The 20,587-nt window shown below is 43.7% G+C and overlaps 1 protein-coding gene across 1 annotated transcript in view; it reads left to right on the forward strand.

Annotated features, from left to right (window-relative positions):
• Positions 1–20,587, forward strand: part of LOC126199146 (ras-specific guanine nucleotide-releasing factor 2-like) — a 1,534,440-nt gene that overhangs the window by 1,318,474 nt on the left and 195,379 nt on the right. The window contains exon 23 of the mRNA XM_049935901.1: positions 3,874–3,971. Coding sequence (XP_049791858.1) covers positions 3,874–3,971 — 98 coding nt within the window. The remainder of the gene's footprint in view (positions 1–3,873; positions 3,972–20,587) is intronic.

The raw sequence follows: 20,587 nt of genomic DNA on the forward strand, positions 1-20,587 counted from the left end.
AGCATGGATCGGTTGTATTTCAACCCTGAGCATCCTAATCTTTGTGGATCTTGATACAAGCCATGCCTTAAGTAGATTTCTGAGTGCAAATGTGGACCTGCTTCCTACTTGAATTCAAGCCATTATTTCCTAGTCTGTCTCATTCCTTCATTGAGTAATGCATCAAGATATTTTAACTCTTTTATCCTTTCAAAGGATTTTACATTCATGTGTAAAGGGCTGTTGTTATTCTGTCAGGGATTTGGTCTTGTCCATATTCATCTTCATCCCTGTTCTCATTGCCTCTTCCATTAACCTCTTATCACATGAATCAGATCTTCTTCATACTGCATTATTAAAATTACATCATCCGCGTAGGTCCGGGTGTTTATCCTTCTGATTTCTTAACATGTTAATTTCATGTCATAGCAACAAGGGCTATAAAGGAAGTGGATGAGGTAAGGAAGAATGACAAGGAAAGATATAATTGAAAATGAATTCTTCCACATGACATTCCTTAATTAACACATGATGATGGCGTCCTCTTGGGTAAAATATTCCGGAGGTAAAATAGTCCCCCATTCGGATCTCCGGGCGGGGACTACTCAAGAGGACGTCGTTATCAGGAGAAAGAAAACTGGCATTCTACGGATCGGAGCGTGGAATGTCAGATCCCTTAATCGGGCAGGTAGGTTAGAAAATTTAAAAAGGGAAATGGATAGGTTAAAGTTAGATATAGTGGGAATTAGTGAAGTTTGGTGGCAGGAGGAACAAGACTTTTGGTCAGGTGATTACAGGGTTATAAATACAAAATCAAATAGGGGTAATGCAGGAGTAGGTTTAATAATGAATAAAAAAATAGGAGTGTGGGTTAACTACTACAAACAGCATAGTGAACGCATTATTGTGGCCAAGATAGACACAAAGCCCATGCCTACTACAGTAGTACAAGTTTATATGCCAACTAGCTCTGCAGATGATGAAGAAATTGATGAAATGTATGACGAGATAAAGGAAATTATTCAGGTAGTGAAGGGAGACGAAAATTTAATAGTCATGGGTGACTGGAATTCGTCAGTAGGAAAAGGGAGAGAAGGAAACATAGTAGGTGAATATGGATTGGGGGGAAGAAATGAAAGAGGAAGCCGCCTTGTAGAATTTTGCACAGAGCATAACTTAATCATAGCTAACACTTGGTTCAAGAATCATAAAAGAAGGTTGTATACCTGGAAGAATCCTGGAGATACTAATAGGTATCAGATAGATTATATAATGGTAAGACAGAGATTTAGGAACCAGGTTTTAAATTGTAAGACATTTCCAGGGGCAGATGTGGCTTCTGACCACAATCTATTGGTTATGAACTGCAGATTGAAACTGAAGAAACTGCAAAAAGGTGGGAATTTAAGGAGATGGGACCTGGATAAACTGAAAGAACCAAAGGTTGTACAGAGTTTCAGGGAGAGCATAAGGGAACAATTGACAGGAATGGGGGAAAGAAATACAGTAGAAGAAGAATGGGTAGCTCTGAGGGATGAAGTAGTGAAGGCAGCAGAGGATCAAGTAGGTAAAAAGACGAGGGCTAGTAGAAATCCTTGGGTAACAGAAGATATATTGAATTTAATTGATGAAAGGAGAAAATATAAAAATGCAGTAAATGAAGCAGGCAAAAAGGAATACAAACGTCTCAAAAATGAGATTGACAGAAAGTGCAAAATGGCTAAGCAGGGATGGCTAGAGGACAAATGTAAGGATGTAGAGGCTTGTCTCACTAGGGGTAAGATAGATACTGCCTACAGGAAAATTAAAGAGACCTTTGGAGAGAAGAGAACCACTTGTATGAATATCAAGAGCTCAGATGGCAACCCAGTTCTAAGCAAAGAAGGGAAGGCAGAAAGGTGGAAGGAGTATATAGAGGGTTTATACAAGGGCGATGTACTTGAGGACAGTATTATGGAAATGGAAGAGGATGTAGATGAAGATGAAATGGGAGATAAGATACTGCGTGAAGAGTTTGACAGAGCACTGAAAGACCTGAGTCGAAACAAGGCCCCGGGAGTAGACAACATTCCATTAGAACTACTGATGGTCTTGGGAGAGCCAGTCATGACAAAACTCTACCATCTGGTGAGCAAGATGTATGAGACAGGCGAAATACCCACAGACTTCAAGAAGAATATAATAATTCCAATCCCAAAGAAAGCAGGTGTTGACAGATGTGAAAATTACCGAACTATCAGTTTAATAAGTCACAGCTGCAAAATACTAACGCGAATTCTTTACAGACGAATGGAAAAACTGGTAGAAGCGGACCTCGGGGAAGATCAGTTTGGATTCCGTAGAAATGTTGGAACACGTGAGGCAATACTAACCTTACGACTTATCTTAGAAGAAAGATTAAGAAAAGGCAAACCTACGTTTCTAGCATTTGTAGACTTAGAGAAAGCTTTTGACAACGTTAACTGGAATACTCTCTTTCAAATTCTGAAGGTGGCAGGGGTAAAATACAGGGAGCGAAAGGCTATTTACAATTTGTACAGAAACCAGATGGCAGTTATAAGAGTCGAGGGGCATGAAAGGGAAGCAGTGATTTTGGGAAGGCAGTGAGACAGGGTTGTAGCCTCTCCCCGATGTTATTCAATCTGTATATTGAGCAAGCAGTAAAGGAAACAAAAGAAAAATTCGGAGTAGGTATTAAAATTCATGGAGAAGAAGTAAAAACTTTGAGGTTCGCCGATGACATTGTAATTCTGTCAGAGACAGCAAAGGACTTGGAAGAGCAGTTGAACGGAATGGACAGTGTCTTGAAAGGAGGATATAAGATGAACATCAACAAAAGCAAAACGAGGATAATGGAATGTAGTTGAATTAAGTCAGGTGATGCTGAGGGAATTAGATTAGGAAATGAGACACTTAAAGTAGTAAAGGAGTTTTGCTATTTAGGGAGTAAAATAACTGATGATGGTCGAAGTAGAGAGGATATAAAATGTAGACTGGCAATGGCAAGGAAATCATTTCTGAAGAAGAGAAATTTGTTAACATCGAGTATAGATTTAAGTGTCAGGAAGTCGTTTCTGAAAGTATTTGTATGGAGTGTAGCCATGTATGGAAGTGAAACATGGACGATAACCAGTTTGGACAAGAAGAGAATAGAAGCTTTCGAAATGTGGTGCTACAGAAGAATGCTGAAGATAAGGTGGGTAGATCACGTAACTAATGAGGAGGTATTGAATATGATTGGGGAGAAGAGAAGTTTGTGGCACAACTTGACTAGAAGAAGGGATCGGTTGGTAGGACATGTTTTGAGGCATCAAGGGATCACAAATTTAGCATTGGAGGGCAGCGTGGAGGGTAAAAATCGTAGAGGGAGACCAAGAGATCAATACACTAAGCAGATTCAGAAGGATGTAGGTTGCAGTAGGTACTGTGAGATGAAGAAGCTTGCACAGGATAGAGTAGCATGGAGAGCTGCATCAAACCAGTCTCAGGACTGAAGACCACAACAACAACAACAACACAAAATTAGTTTGTAAAAATTACTAATATTGTGAATAATACGTGGGTAGAAGAGGATGCTTTAATGCTCCTAATAAAAATCATTTGTATACAAATTTTGTGTTTTGTGTCTTTCAGTGTAAGTACCGTAATTAATTCCTTACAGAACAAAATAAAAAAGAGTTTAAATATGATTGTATTATTTGTTTTGTGTAGAGCTACTTTGCAGAACATGTTTATTGTATATTATTAACGTGTTAATAATATATAATGGAAAAGTTGTATGTTTGGAACGTAACAATTGTTTGAAAGTTGTATGTTTCATTTTCTTTCATTATAAATTCTAAAGTAAGAAATAGTAATGAAATAAATAATTGAGTGTTCCTTTTACTATTTCAGACACCAAGTAAAGAAAACATAGAAACACTTTCAGCTCTTGAAATAGCAGAACAGATGACATATGTGGATCATCAGATATTTATTTCGATTTCAAGCGAGTAAGTGTTGAATTTTTTTCAATTTCACTGCTAACACTAATAATAAAAATAGTGTAATTTTTCCTTGTGGATTACTGTCTCTCTTACTGAAAATGTTCTAATAACTCACAATGTGAGATGGAAGGTGAATGTCCGTACATCAATGATTGAAACAAAAAAAGCAGAGTTTTTCTGGAATGCAGATATCTTACTTCCAGAAATCATACATATTTCATTCAGGTTTTCCTGGTTTCTAACTGGTTATTTTTCATGATGTAGAAAAGCTTGAAATTCTTTTGAATTCATTAACCAAGTATAGAACTTTTTCTCAGCAACAATACAGCTTATGAGAATATACAATATATTGGAAGGTAATTTTTCTTATTTGTTTGGCATCTGTAACTGATCATTCTTTCATTCAATCACACATTGTTTTTGACAAACCCCATTAAGAGGTACAATCCTCAGGGATGCATAGCAAGTAAAAATTTATTTTATCATAGAAATAAATTTGCAGCTTAGTGTCTGGTATAATTAACAGAAAAACTATACCTTAAAAATGAGTTTATGACCACTCTTTGGAAGTAATATGGTAACTGGTCATCCATAAACCTTGAAGTCTCATTACTACATTTAAGTTTGTATTATTTTTGGAAACCACATCACAGGAGAGGTTATGAATGAAACAAACATTCAGTTTGAGAAAGTAAATAAATAACGCAGTTCTGTAATAATGTGTTAATGCGAATGAGTGTTGGTTCAAAAATTTTGTCAGTCACCATAAATTTAATTTCTACCAAATTGTACACCATACAGTGTGAAATGCTAGCTATCTTTATTGCATCAGAAAATTTGAGGATGCAAGAGGAAAAAAGAATGAACTACTTATTTGTATTTAAGAAGATATCAACTGAGAAAACTAAAAAAAAACCTGAGACAGATTTTCATGCAGTGTTTACCTTCAAGAGGCGAAATATGTATCACTGCCTATAGACACAAAAAAGTAAATGTGAGGTACTACCTACCTTTTAGAACTAATAATTCCTATAGTAGTGAGAATATGTCGGAGACAGTTACAAATGAAGGATAGGGCAGGATGAGACCCACCTGTATAACCCAATAAATTGTTACCTCCAGTATTTGTATAGTTCACTTGTTCCAACACAACCATCTGCAAAAAAAGCTACTACTGATATTTTCTGTCAAGTCATTAATACATAATATCAGCAGCAAGGTTCTGAAAATGCTACCCTTCCCTGGGGTACACCTAGAGTTATCTCTACTTCTGTTGGTGACACTCCATCAAGGATTGCATCCACCCTGCCAAGAAACCATCAATCAAGGCACAAATTTTGTTTGATTCCAACATCATTATTGTACTTTCATTATAAATTTGGTGTTGCACTGTGTGTTAAATGTAAAATTACTTGAGGACTGGCAGCTACAAATGATCTAGTAAGAGAAGTCTTGTGCAGAAAGTACAACATACATTCCACTGAACTGTGACACCTGCAGCCACAGAAACCACCTGCAGTTGCCAAAATTTCATAACTACTGTCATAGAAGGCCTTAGAAGGGGGATTGTTCCTTGCAGTTGACAAAAATATTGTCTCTATTGCAGTCAAAGTTGAGTGTAAAACTGAAGCTATTTTGTAGTATATAACAGGTGCAGGCAAAGCCAAGTTAATTATTGTAACAATATTGTGAAAACGAAAGTTGCTACTCACCATATAGTGGAGATGCTGAGTCACAGATAGACACAACAAAAATACTTTCACAAATATAGCTTCTGGCCAGTAAGGCCTTCATCAAAATTAGACAACAAACACGCACATACAGACTCACGCAAATGCAATTCTCACACATGCATAACTGCAATCTCAGGCAGCTGAGGCCCCACTGAGAGCAAAAGCACCAGTGCATGATGTGAGAGGTGACTGGTTTGGGGGGGGGGGGGGGCTAAGGAGGAGGCTGAGGGCTGAGGCAGGGAGGGGGGAGGCAGGGAGGGGGAGGAATAGTAGGGTACGGGTGGTGGACAGTGAAGTCCTGCAGGTAGACGGAAGGCTGGTGAGAGGTAGGGGCGGGGCGGGGCGGGGGGGGGGGTTATCAGAAAAGAACAGAAGTAAAAAGACTGGGTGTGATGGAGGAATGAGTGCTGTGTAGTGCTGGAATGGGAACAGAGAAGGGGCTAGATGGGAGAGGACAGTGACTAATGAAGGTTGAGGCCAGGAGGGTTATGGGAACATAGGATGTATTGCAGGGAAGGTTCTCACCTGCACAATGCAGAAAAGCTGGTGTTGGTGAGAAGAATCCATATGGCACAGGCTGTGAAAGAGTCATTGAAATGAAGGATGTCATGTTTGGCAGCGTGCTCAGCAACAGATGGGCCACTTGTTTCTTGGCCACAGTTTGTCGGTGGGCATTTGTGTGGACAGACAGCTTGTTGGTTGTCATGCCCACATAGTATGCAGCACAGTGGTTGCAGCTTAGCTTGTAGATCACATGACAGGTTTCATAGGCAGCCCTGCCTTTGATGGAACAGGTAATGTTCGTGACTGGACTGGAGTAGGTGGTGGTGGGAGAATGTATAGGTCTTGCATATAGGAGTTATTATAGGGGTATGGCCATGAGGTAAGGGGTTGGAAGCAAGGGTTGTGTAGGGATGGACTAGTATATTGTTTAGGTTCGGTAGATGGCAGAATACCACTGTGGAAGGGTTGGGAAGGATAGTGAGCAGGGCATTTCTCATTTCAGGGCATGAGGAGAGGTAGTCGGAACCCTGGCGGAGAATGGAATACAGTCGCTCCAGTCCTGTGTGGTACTGAGTTATGAGGGGAATGCTCCTCTGAAGCTGGACAGTGGGACTTTGTGAGGTGGTGGGAGACTGGAAAGATAAGGCAAGGGATATTTGTTTTTGTACAAGGTTGGTCGGATAGTTACATTTTGTGAAGGCTTCAGTGAGACCCTCGGTATATTTTTGAGAGGGACTGCTTGTCACTGCAGATGCAACAACCACGGGTGGCTAGGCTGCATGGAAGCAGCTTCTTGGTATAGAATGGGTGGCAGCTGCCAAAGTGGAGATATTGTTGGTGGTTAATAGGTTTAATATGGATGGAGGTACTGATGTAGCCATCTTTGAGGTGGAGGTCAGCATCTAGGAAGATGGCTTGTTGGGTTGAGTTTGGACCAGGTGAAGCAAATGGGGGAGAATTGTTGAGGTTCTGGAGGAACATGGATAGGGTGCCCTCAACCTCGATCCAAATCACAAAGATGTCATCAATGAACCTGAACCAGATGAGGGATTTAGGATTCTGGGTGTTTAAGATGTATTCCTCTAGATGGACCATGAATAGGTTGGCACACGATTGTGCCATGCAGGTGCCAATAGCCGTACCCTGAGTTTGTTTGTGGTAATGTCTTCAAAGGAGAAGTAACTGTGGGTGAGGATATGGTTGGTCATGGCAACTAGGAAGGAGGTTGTTGGTTTATTTTCAATAGCGGTAAGGCCATGGGCATTAGGGATATTTAAAGGGAGGTGGCATAAGTAGTAATGAGCAGGGCACCCTGTAGTAAAGGGACAGGAACTGTGGACAGTCAGAAGAGGAAATGGTTGGTATCTTTTATGTAGGAGGGAAGGTTCCATATAATAGGTTGAAGGTGTTGGTCTATGAGAGCAGACATTCTCTGTGGAGCACAGTAACCAGACACAATGGGGCATCCTCGGTGGTAGGGTTTATGGACTTTAGGAAGTGGGAGTGCTGGGAGTGGTAGGGGTGAGCAGAGAGATTGACTCCAAGGAGAGGTTCTGGGAAGGGCCTAAGCATTTGAGGAATGACTGGAGATCCTGCTGGATTTCTGGAATGGAGTCACTGTGGCAAGGTTTGTAGGTGGATGTATCTGACAGCTGGCAGAGTCCTTCTACATCTACATCTACATCTACATCTACATCCATACTCCGCAAGCCACCTGACGGTGTGTGGCGGAGGGTACCCTGAGTACCTCTATCGGTTCTCCCTTCTATTCCAGTCTCGTATTGTTCGTGGAAAGAAGGATTGTCGGTATGCTTCTGTGTGGGCTCTAATCTCTCTGATTTTATCCTCATGGTCTCTTCGCGAGATATACGTAGGAGGGAGCAATATACTGCTTGACTCTTCGGTGAAGGTATGTTCTCGAAACTTTAACAAAAGCCCGTACCGAGCTACTGAGCATCTCTCCTGCAGAGTCTTCTGCTGGAGTTTATCTATCATCACCGTAACGCTTCTGCGATTACTAAATGATCCTGTAATGAAGTGCGCTGCTCTCCGTTGGATCTTCTCTATCTCTTCTATCAACCCTATATGGTACGGATCCCACACTGCTGAGCAGTATTCAAGCATTGGGCAAACAAGCGTACTGTAACCTACTTCCTTTGTTTTCGGATTGCATTTCCTTAGGATTCTTCCAATGAATCTCAGTCTGGCATCTGCTTTATCGACGATCAACTTTATATGATCAATCCATTTTAAATCACTCCTAATGCGTACTCCCAGATAATTTATGGAATTAACTGCTTCCAGTTGCTGACCTGCTATTTTGTAGCTAAATGATAAGGGAACTATCTTTCTATGTATTCGCAGCACATTACACTTGACTACATTGAGATTCAATTGCCATTCCCTGCACCATGCTTCAATTCGCTGCAGATCCTCCTGCATTTCAGTACAATTTTCCATTGTTACAACCTCTCGATAGACCACAGCATCATCCACAAAAAGAATCAGTGAACTTTCAGTGTCATCCACAAGGTCATTTATGTATATTGTGAATAGCAACGGTCCTATGACACTCCCCTGCAGCACACCTGAAATCACTCTTACTTCGGAAGACTTCTCTCCATTGAAAATGACATGCTGCGTTCTGTTATCTAGGAACTCTTCAATCCAATCACACAATTGGTCTGATAGTCCATATGCTTTTACTTTGTTCATTAAACGACTGTGGGGAACTGTATCGAATGCCTTGCGGAAGTCAAGAAACATGGCAGCTACCTGTGAACCCGTGTCTATGGCCCTCTGAGTCTCGTGGACGAATAGCGCAAGCTGGGTTTCACACGACCGTCTTTTTCGAAACCCATGCTGATTCCTACAGAGTAGATTTCTAGTCTCCAGAAAAGTCATATACTCGAACATAATACGTGTTCCAAAATTCTACAACTGATCGACATTAGAGATATGGGTCTATAGTTCTGCACATCTGGTCGATGTCCCTTCCTGAAAATGGGGATGACCTGTGCCCTTTTCCAATCCTTTGGAATGCTACGCTCTTCTAGAGACCTATGGTGCACCGCTGCAAGAAGGGGGGCGTACTCTGTGTAAAATCGAACTGGTATCCCATCAGGTCCAGCGGCCTTTCCTCTTTTGAGCGATTTTAATTGTATCTCTATCCCTCTGTCATCTATTTCGATATCTACCATTTTGTCAGCTCTGAGACAATCTAGAGAAGGAACTACAGTGCAGTCTTCCTCTGTGAAACAGCTTTGGAAAAAGACATTTAGTATTTCGGCCTTTAGTCTGTCATCCTCTGTTTCAGTACCATTTTGGTCACAGAGTGTCTGGACATTCTGTTTTGATCCACCTACCGCTTTGACATAAGACCAAAATTTCTTAGGATTTTCTGCCAAATCAGTACATAGAACTTTACTTTCGAAGTCATTGAACGCCTCTCGCATAGCCCTCCTCACACTACATTTCGCTTCGCATAATTTTTGTTTGTCTGCAAGGCTTAGGCTATGTTTATGTTTGCTGTGAAGTTCCCTTGGCTTCTGCAGCAGTTTTCTAACTCGGTTGTTGTACCACGGTGGCTCTTTTCCATCTCTTACGATCTTGCTTGGCACATACTCATCTAACGCATATTGTACGATGGTTTTGAACTTTGTCCACTGATCCTCAACACTATCTGTACTTGAGACAAAACTTTTGTGTTGAGCCGTCAGGTACTCTGTAATCTGCTTTTTGTCACTTTTGCTAAACAGAAAAATCTTCCTACCTTTTTTAATATTTCTATTTATGGCTGAAATCATCGATGCAGTAAGCACTTTATGATTGCTGATTCCCTGTTCTGCATTAACTGTTTCAAATAGTTCGGGTCTGTTTGTCACCAGAAGGTCTAATATGTTATCGCCACGAGTCGGTCCTCTGTTTAACTGCTCAAGGTAGTTTTCAGATAAAGCACTTAAAAAAATTTCACTGGATTCTTTGTCCCTGCCACCCGTTATGAACGTTTGAGTCTCCCAGTCTATATCTGGCAAATTAAAATCTCCACCCAGAACTATAACATGGTGGGGAAATCTACTCGAAATATTTTCCAAATTATCCTTCAGGTGCTCAGCCACAACAGCTGATGAGCCAGGGGGCCTATAGAGACATCCAATTACCATGTCTGAGCCTGCTTTAACTGTGACCTTCACCCAAATTATTTCACATTTCGGATCTTCTACCAGATAATCCTTGCAGTTCAAAACAACAGTGGTGGAGCCTTTATCCACAGGTAGGACTATAAGGTCAGGATCAATTTTTAGATGGTGGACTGCAGTTCTTTCTGTGGATGCAAGGTCAGTTTGCATGTTGAGAGATTTGGGGAATGATGGTGAGGCAATGTTTGAAGTTAAGAAATTCTGGAAAGTTAACAGGGAGTGATTTGGGGGCAGTGAGGGTGCATCAGGGTTGGTTGAAGGAGTGGACTGAGTTAGGCAGGGTTCAACACTGGTTGAGTCTGATTGGTAGGGTTGGTGGTGAAAAAGTGTTTCCACCATAGGGACTGGGAGAAGGAGAGAAGGTCTGCATTGCTGAATTTGGAAGTAGGGCAAAAGATGAGGCCTTTGGAAAGGATAGATATTTCTGTAGAGCTAAGATTTCTGGAGGGAAGGTTTATGACTGTGTTTTGGGTCTGTTTAGGTTCTGTATTCCGTGTGGTGGTGGGAAGGAGTTTTGGAGGGTGGGATAAATGTAGTAGGTCTGCAAGACAGGTTTTTCAGCTATGAGGGACCATGGAGGAGTTTATAGACGGGGTGGACAGTGGTACTCCAAGGCGGGAGTAGGCAGTGAGCACGGTGGAGAGCCTTTTGAGGTGGCATTGTGGATGTTGCTCTAGTTCTTGGAGGGCAAGTGTTTCAATGTGTGTTATGGGTTCCAGGAATTTGGGATTGCATGACAGGAGAATTTTGCGGATGGAGAGAAGGTACTGCAAGGAGATTTTGGTTTGGTTGATGTGGTTTTGCAGGACTATGATGGTGAGGGTTAAGGATTGGTGGAATCTGAACAGGTGGAGATCATTGTGGAAGGAGGGGTGGCAGCCAGAGCTTGGTAATTTGATGGTCGCCTATTTTGGTGGATTCCATGAGCCAAGCAACAATGCAGGAACAGTATGTGGGACTGGGTTCTGGCTAGTGATAAAGAAACTTTTCTGTACAGCCAGAACCGTACACTACCCTTCCCTCTTTCCACCTCATCCCTCCACACTCCCCAATAGCGTGACACTGTCCACCACCGCTGCCCTACTATCCCTCCCCAACCCCGACCCTGCCTCCCCCTTACCCCCACCCAGTCACCACTCCCATCAAGTAATGGTGCTGCTGCTCACAGTGTGGCCTCAGTTGCCTGAGTTGTGTTTTGCGTGAGTGTGTATATGTGTGTTTGTCATCTAATTTTGATGAAGTTCTTACTGGCCAAAAGCTATATTTGTGACAGTCATTTTGTTGTGCCTATCTGTGACTCAGCATCTCCCTTATATGGTGATTTCTGCTGTGCCAATTCTAGAATGATTTAAAGTCTATGGTCAGTAGCATGCGAATACCCAAACCATGGAGTACTAATTGGAGATGAATTTAACCCACTGTGTATAGTTTGGATTGTCTGTGGATTCATTGCAAGGGGTTACAGACGGACCATCATACAAATTACTTTTGAATACGTTTTCTGCAGACTGGCTTGAGCAACTAGTTCGACAGCCCACATACAATGGAAAACCTTGTAGCTACAATTAGACTAGGCCTTACCGAAAACATTCAGTATAAAAACAGGGATTAACGATCATGATGTCACTACAGCAACTATAGTTACTATAATTAATAAATCAGTTAGGAAGGCTAGGAGAGTGTTTCTGCTAGAATGAGCATCTTACTTAGGAACTGAATTGACATCACTTAGTTTCAGGAAGAAGGACATAGAGGAATTATGGGGAGAGTTTAAGCAGATTTTAAATCATGATCTGCTGTTCCTATTAAGTGGATTAAGGACAGAAAAGACCCACCATGGTTTAATAACAAGATTTGGAAAATGCTGAGGAAGCAGTGTCTGTTGCATTCTAGGTTCAAAAGAGAATGTGCAAATGATGACAAACAAAGGTTAGCAGAGATTCAAGCATCTGCAGAAAGCTCTAGGCGTGAAGCATACAACTACTACCACCGTCAACCTTAGCAAAAGATCTGGCCAAGAACCTAAGAAAATTGTGGTCTTATGTAAAATGACTGAGTGGTTCTACAACTAAGTGGTCTAGTAAGGCAGTTGAAATTAGCAAAACAAAATCTGAAGTTTTAAATTTCACATTCAAAAAATTGGTCACACAGGAGAATCTCAAAAACATACCATTGTTTGACCATCAAATAGACTCCTGCTTGGACAACATAGTAATAAGCATCCCTGGTGTAGAAAAATGAGTGAATGAATTGAAAAAGAAGAAAAAAGGTCACCAAATCCAGATGGAATCCCAACTTGGTTTCTCAACGAATACTATACAGCATTGGCCCGTTACTCAGCTGGCATTTATTGTGAATCTGTAGCCCAGCATGAAATCTCAAGTGACTGGAAAAAAGCACAGATGACTTCCATGCACAAGAAGGGCAAAAGAACGGACCCACAAAATTACAGACCAATATCCCTAATCCTTGAATTTTCCTAAAAAAAAAATAATCTTGAGGCCAAGAAGCTTATGTCCACAAATCAGAGTGGTTTTAAAGAGCATCACCTGTGCAAAACTCAGCTTGTCCTTTTCTTACATGATATACTGTGAACTATGGATGAAGGGCAACAGGCAGATTCCATATTTCGAGATTTCCTGAAAGTGTTTTGACACAATAGCCCACTGTAGGCCATTAAAGAAGGTATGGGCATATGGAGTAGGTTAACAGATAAGTGAGGGGCTCAAAGACTTCTTCAGTTATAGAACCCAGCATGTTGTCTTCAATGGCAAGTGTTCATCAGACACTAGGCTATCACCAGGAGTGCCCCAGGAAGTGTCATAGGACTGATGTTATTCTCTATATACATAAATGATTTGGTAGACAGGTTGGGCAGCAATCTGTGGTTGTTTGCTGATGATGATGGGGTGTATGGTAAGCTGTCAAAGTTGAGTAACTGTAGGAGGATATAAGATGACTCTGAATATAGAAAAATGTAAGTTAATGCAGATGATTAGGAAAAACAAAACTTGAGTGTTTGGATACAGCTTTAGTGGTGGTCTGCTTGACAGTCAGGTCATTTAAATATCTGGTTGAAAAGACATACAAAAAGAAACAAGCATACGAGGATGGGAAAGGTGAATTGTCAACTTTGGTTTATTGGGAGAATTCTAGGAAAATCTTGTTCATCTGTAAAGGAGACCACATATAGGATTCTAGTGAGAGCTGTTCTTGAGTACTGCTTGAGTGTTTGTGATCCGTACCAGTTCAGATTTGGAAGACATGGAAGGAGTTCAGAGGCTATATTTGTTACAGATAGGTTCGAACAACATGCAAGTCTTACGGAGATGCTTCGGGAACTCAAATGGGTATCCTTGGAGAGAAGGCAACATTATTTTTGAGGAACACTATTGAGAAAATTTAGAGAACTGGCATTTGAAGATGACTGCAGGACGATTCTGTTGCATCCAACATACTGTGCGTGTAAGGACCATGAAGATAAGATATGAGAAATCAGAGCTGATACGGATGCATGTAGACAGTAATTTTTTGTTCATTCTATTTGCAAGTGGAGCAGCAAAGCAATTGACTAGTAGTGGTGCAGGGATCCTCTCTGTCAAGTGCTGAAGGTGGATTACAGATTTTGATGTAGACACTCAGCAGGTTATTGGTCACCCTCAAGGAATCAGGTATTTTTCAAAGCAGCTACATACCATTATTTACTGTTTTGGATAATCTGTGTTTTCTTTGAATATATTCCTGGACCCATAAACTACTGATTCTGAGAGAGAACGCAGGTGCATGGTGATGCCAATTTGAAGGCAGTTCTGATGTGTGAATATTTGCAAAGTTGTGTGACTTGATGAAATGTTTGCCATTTTCGTCACAGTGTTGTACAGTTGTGGATGAATGTCACAGCCAAATGAACAATGGAAATATCTTCTTGTGATGGAGCAGACACATTCATTTTGCATGCAGACACCTTGCAAAGTTTACTAAGTAGTTTGTAACATCAATAATTCCAAATCTGGGAAAACTGTCAGCAATTGTTCTTGATAATACTCCTTACCATTCAGTTCAGAAAATACCTACCATGGCAAAATGAAAGGAAGTGATTGATTGGCTTCAGCATCAGAACATTGACAGTCTTAGAAAGGTGGACCTTATGGAACTAATATTTCTTCATAAACCAAAGTTCCTCATATACAAAATCAACAAGGTGGCAAAAACATAGGAGCATAGTTTTGTGGCGGCCTTCATAGCGACAACACTTCGCTGTAGAAACGGCCTACGAAGTCACGGCCACACTTTTAATAGCGGGCCGACCAGTCCGCTGGAACAGTGAACAGAAAGATGAAAACCCAAACACTCGGATTAAATGAAAGTCGGTACTTATCTTTATTAATGACGATACAGAACACAGTCGTGAACATGGTCTACAGAAATCTGTCTAGTTCGAGTCGGAGCGGCTAGGTCAGCGTCGGCTGACGACAAACAACAACTCTGCTGCGATGAACACACAACTGACTAGCAGGTACACAATTCGGTGGCGAGTATACAACTGAGCGGCGAATCCAGAACTGTCCTAGCGCTTGCGACTCCAGCGCTTAAGAAGCCAGAAGCCAGCGGTGACGCGCACAGACTTGCGGCGATTCCCTGTATCGCTGGGGCTGCTTATGCGGACGGCGTCCGGACTTTGGTGCTGCCAACCTTTTTGGCAGCGGGCTCGGTTGGCATTACTGGCTAGGATATAACACTCCTCCCCCCCAAATCGCCGCACCGTCATGGAATAATGACGTGGCGAGCGTCGACGGCGGGGGAGGGGTCTGGCCGCAGACGTAGCAGAAGAGACCGGGACGGAGACTGTTGTCGGTGGCAGCCCCCGGTCCGCACCCCAGCATTGGCTGTGCGGGGCCTCGGGAAACACCGACTGAAAACCGAGGTCAGGGTGCACGCCTGTGACCACGTGCGCAGCTTCTGGTACTGGACGCGACGGGGCGTCGGGACCCACGAAGAGAGGCAGCGTCTCCTGACGCTGCGTCGACGGCTGCTGAGTGGGCGCCGGACAAGGCGCTGCGGTGTCAGACTCCTTGGGGGTGCCCAAGGAAAGCGGCTGCAGTACAGGCTGCACAGCCACCGCTTGGGAAGGCGGCCCGGCTGAGGGGTCGACGTCCATCAGCTCCGAAGGCGGTGGCGACTGAAGAGGGACCGCAGGCGCTGGAGGGACCACCCGGGGCGCTCCCGCATGAAGCTGTGCGGGAGGCATCAACGGGACGGGCTGTCGGCATGGTAGCGGTGACGGCTGCTGCTGCTGCCCTGGGGGCGGCAGCGAAGTCGGAAGGCGCGGCTGGAACCCGCCGCAGACCAAATCTGTGGACAAAGAACGAGCGGCAGAATCCGGGCGGCCAGCGCGGCGCAAATGGTTCTGATGCCTCCTGTGCACCCCAGTAGCACCTTGGACAGTATAAAAACCGCGACCCTGGACACTTATCACGGTACCACGTTCCCAACGATGGCGACCGTGATAAACTCTGAAAAAAACGGCGTCGTTGCGCTGAAAACGCGTGCGATGCCCAGAAGCGGCGGGTTGATCCGGGGGGTGCAACAACCGTAGTAGGGTGCGATGACGACGGCCGTGGAGAAGCTCCGCAGGCGAAGGGCCGTCGCGTGGCGTGGTCGATGACAGGAACGTGATGAGGGCCTGCTGACGAGAGTGCGTAGCACGAAGGCGGTCCATATGATCCTTGAATGTGCGTACAAAACGTTCCGCTGCACCATTCGATTGAGGGTGGAACGGCGGAGTAAGAACATGGCGAATGCCATTGGCAGAACAAAAACCTTCAAATTCAGCTGAGGTAAAATGTGGACCATTGTCAGACACTAAAACTTCTGGAAGACCCTCAATACAAAAAATTGAAGTCAACGCCTGTATAGTTTGTGCAGACGTTGTAGACTGCATGGGCACAACAAACGGAAAATTACTAAATGCATCTATCACGATGAGCCAACGAGAATTCCAATATGGACCAGCGAAATCAATATGTACTCGCTGCCAGGGACCGGCAGGGCGTGCCCACTCAAAATAGCGTTGAGGCGGAGCAGCTTGGTGTTTGGCACACGTCGAACACTCTGTAGACATCTGCGTAATCTGCTTATCAATGCCGATCCACGTACAATGACGGCGGGCAAGCTGCTTGGTGCGGACCACTCCCCAATGACCTTGATGCAACAAGTCGAGGACCTCGGATTGGAGCACTTGGGGAACCACTACACGAAGCTGGTCATTCTCGGTGCGTAACAGCAAAACTACGTGCGAAACAGACAACAGATGACGTTGCGGATAATAGCGACGAACCACAGGATCCGATATGTCCTTTGCTTTTGACGGCCAACCACGTTGAACAAAACGCAATAGTAAACTCAGATGAGGATCCGTAGCTGTCTCACGTGCCACCTGACGATAATCAGTCGGAAAATCCCGGAGGGATTGATGCTCATCGGCGTCAATCTGATGGCAAGAGTCGTCAGAGGAATCGAAGACATCATCCGCAGCAATCGGCAATCTAGAAAGCGCGTCAGCGTTTGCATGCTGAGCTGTAGGGCGATACAGTATCTCATACTGGTATTGTGATAACAAAAGAGCCCAACGTTGTAGTCTCTGAGCTGTCCGCTGAGGAACTGGTTTAGACGGATGAAACAGCGACGTCAGGGGCTTGTGATCTGTGACTAAATAGAATGGTCTACCATAGAGGTAGTGATGGAATTTTGTGACACCGAACACAATAGCCAACGCTTCCTTGTCCAATTGGCTATAATTACACTGAGCTTTGTTTAACAATTTAGATGCGAACGCAATAGGACGTTCGGTGTTACCGACTCGGTGAGACAACACAGCACCGAGGCCGAAAGAGGAGGCATCACAAGCCAACACCAGAGGCTTGTTAGGGTCGTAATGGACCAGACAACGATCATTCAATAAAGCCTCTTTAAGCTGCTGAAAGGCGGATTGGCAATCAGCTGACCACACAAACGGAACATTCTTACGGCGGAGATGATGCAACGGTGCAGCAATCTGTGATGCATTAGGTATAAACCTAATATAATATGTCAATTTGCCAAGAACTGCTTGCAATTCATGCAGATTGTGAGGGGCGGGCAAATCACGAATAGCTGCTAAATGTGACTGGGAGGGATGAATGCCTTGAGCATTAATAACATGTCCCAGATACTCCAACTCCGTAAGGAAAAATGAACATTTATCGATGTTGCAACGTAGGCCTGCCTGAGACAACACTGTAAACAAACACTCCAAATTACGGAAATGTTCAGCAGGCGTCCGACCGGACACAACAATATCGTCTAAATAGTTGCAACACGATGGCACATTAACCAGAAGTTGTGACAAAAAACGCTGAAAAACAGCTGGAGCTGACGCACAACCAAAAGGCAAACGCAGAAAACGGAACAACCCCAACGACGTGTTTATGACAAAATACTGTTGTGATTGCTCGTCGAGGGGCAATTGCAAATATGCTTCACGGAGATCAATTTTGGAAAAGAAACGAGCTTCCCCCAACTTATCCATCAGCTCGTCCGGTCTAGGCAAAGGAAAAGAATCAATGACAGTCTGAGGATTAACTGTCGACTTAAAATCAGCACACAAACGTAACTTGCCAGACGGTTTCTTTATAATAACTAAGGGAGAAGCCCACTGGCTCGCTGAAACGGGTTGAATAACACCGTTGTTTTGCCAACGACGAAGTTCATCTTCTACAGGTGCCCGGAGGGCGTGAGGCACTGGACGAGCACGAAAAAATCGAGGCTGAGCATTATATTTTAACGTAATATGAGCGGCAAAGTTCGCAGCACAACCGAGTTCGTCTTTAAATATGTCACTGTATCGTTTACACAAATCGGTTATGCTGTCTTGAGGAACAACAACAGAATTAAGTTGCAACACATTGTCTTGGATAGACAGGCCAAACAAGTCAAAACAGTCTAATCCGAAAATGTTTACACTGTCTGTAGTGTGGAGCACTGTGAATGAAACTGTTTTTGTATTGCCACGGAATGTGGCTGGCACGCTACATACACCTAACACAGGAATTTGTTCTCCACTATAAGTAGCCAAAGAATGTTTTGCCGCTGAAAGTTTAGGGCGGCCGATAGCCGCATACGTAGCACTATTTATGAGAGTCACAGACGCACCAGTGTCTAATTGAAAATTGAAGGTCTTATCCTGGATGCGTAGCTTCACAAATAGTTTATTACACTGTATCTGGATCGGTGCAGCGGAGGCGGAAGACACAAAATCAGCGCGTTTAGCGCGTGTTCGCTGCTTACGACAACTCGTGGGTTGAGCGGGTGGAACAACAACCCCCGCTTCACTTGCAGTCTGTACATTACTTTTTACAGCGTTTGAATTACGCTTGGGTCGCATAGCAGAGGGCTGGGTGGGTGGCTTATTGCGAACAAGATTATTACCCACACGAACCATGGAAGAGTCTTTAAACTCGACCTTCTGGGCGGGCTGGCTTTGAAGAACATGAATATCCATGGGCTGGGCAGCACTAGAATTGTTCTTGCGTTTACACAAACAAACAGACTGGATGTGTCCTTTCCTTTGACAAAAGTGACAAACCGCGTTTCTTAACGGGCAACGTTCACGAGGATGAGCAAGAACACACTTAGGGCAAGACTTAACTCTATCATTTTGCACACGCGGCTGACGAATGTGTTTAACATGACGCGGCCGGCTAGTGTTTACAGTTTGACTCTGCCGGTGGGGCCGCGGGCATCACATAACTTGCTTAGCACAGGCAATTTGAGAAATACATGGCTGATCTAACTCACACTCAGCATAGTCAAAAGTATCTTGGGCTTCAATAATGTTCATCACAGTCTCTAATGACGGCTCAGGCAACTTTAAGATAGCAGCACGAATACGAGAATCTGCAATGTTTTGAGTAATAGCGTCTCGTAACATGACATCACTGTAGGAAGCTCCACACACAAAATTAAATTGGCACTGACGGGTGAGGCCTCGTAAATCTGTTAACCACTGTTTATTAGATTGATGTGGCAGTTTCTTTAATCTGAAGAACTTGAATCTGGCCGCTGCCACATGAACTCGCGACTCGAAATACTCAGCAAGCTTGGTAACAACAATGTCATAGTCTAAAGCTTCTGGCTTGGATTCTGGGAACAACTTACAAAGTAGTCTATAGACTTCCACGCCTGCAGTGGAAATTAAATAAAGCTGCCGCTCATTACCTGTGATTTTGTAGACTGACATGTGCGCCTGCAACTGCGCGAAATATTCTTGCCATTCTTCTCGTGATGCCTCAAAAGCACGAAAAGGCGGTGCTGCCTGTGCTTGTTCCTTGTGTGGTGGTGGATTAGCCGCTTGTTTGGCGATTGCGTCCACCAGACTTTGTATTTGCTGACTCTACAACAAGATCAACTGTTGTAATTCGGCAGACATAGTGAACACAAATTAAACCAGCCCCCAAAATTCTATCTCAAGAATCAAGTTGAACCAGCCCTGCACACGAGTTCGGAAGTCCTCGTCGCCAGTTTTGTGGCGGCCTTCGTAACGACAACACTTCGCTGTAGAAACGGCCTACGAAGTCACCGCCACACTTTTAATAGCGGGCCGACCGGTCCTCTGGAACAGTGAACAGAAAGATGAAAACCCAAACACTCGGGTTAAATGAAAGTCGGTACTTATCTTTATTAACGACGATACAGAACACAGTGGTGAACATGGTCTACAGAAATCTGTCTAGTTCGAGTCGGAGCGGCTAGGTCAGCGTCGGCTGACGACAAACAACAACTCTGCTGCGATGAACACACAACTGACTAGCAGGTACACAATTCGGTGGCGAGTATACAACTGAGCGGCGAATCCAGAACTGTCCTAGCGCTCGCGACTCCAGCGCTTAAGAAGCCAGAAGCCAGCGGTGACGCGCGCAGACTTGCGGCGATTCCCTGTATCGCTGGCGCTGCTTATGCGGACGGCGTCCGGACTTTGGTGCTGCCAACCTTTTTGGCAGCGGGCTCGGTTGGCATTACTGGCTAGGATATAACACATAGAGCCATTAGCCTGCAAGTTTACCACTACCTTTTCAACCCAATACTGTTAAAATCGGCCCAAATTAAAGGCTATGTTGTCAACATTAACAATGAATTTACTCTGTCTGCT

The sequence above is a fragment of the Schistocerca nitens genome, chromosome 8, assembly GCF_023898315.1.
Source record: "Schistocerca nitens isolate TAMUIC-IGC-003100 chromosome 8, iqSchNite1.1, whole genome shotgun sequence".
NCBI classification, from domain to species: domain Eukaryota; kingdom Metazoa; phylum Arthropoda; class Insecta; order Orthoptera; family Acrididae; genus Schistocerca; species Schistocerca nitens.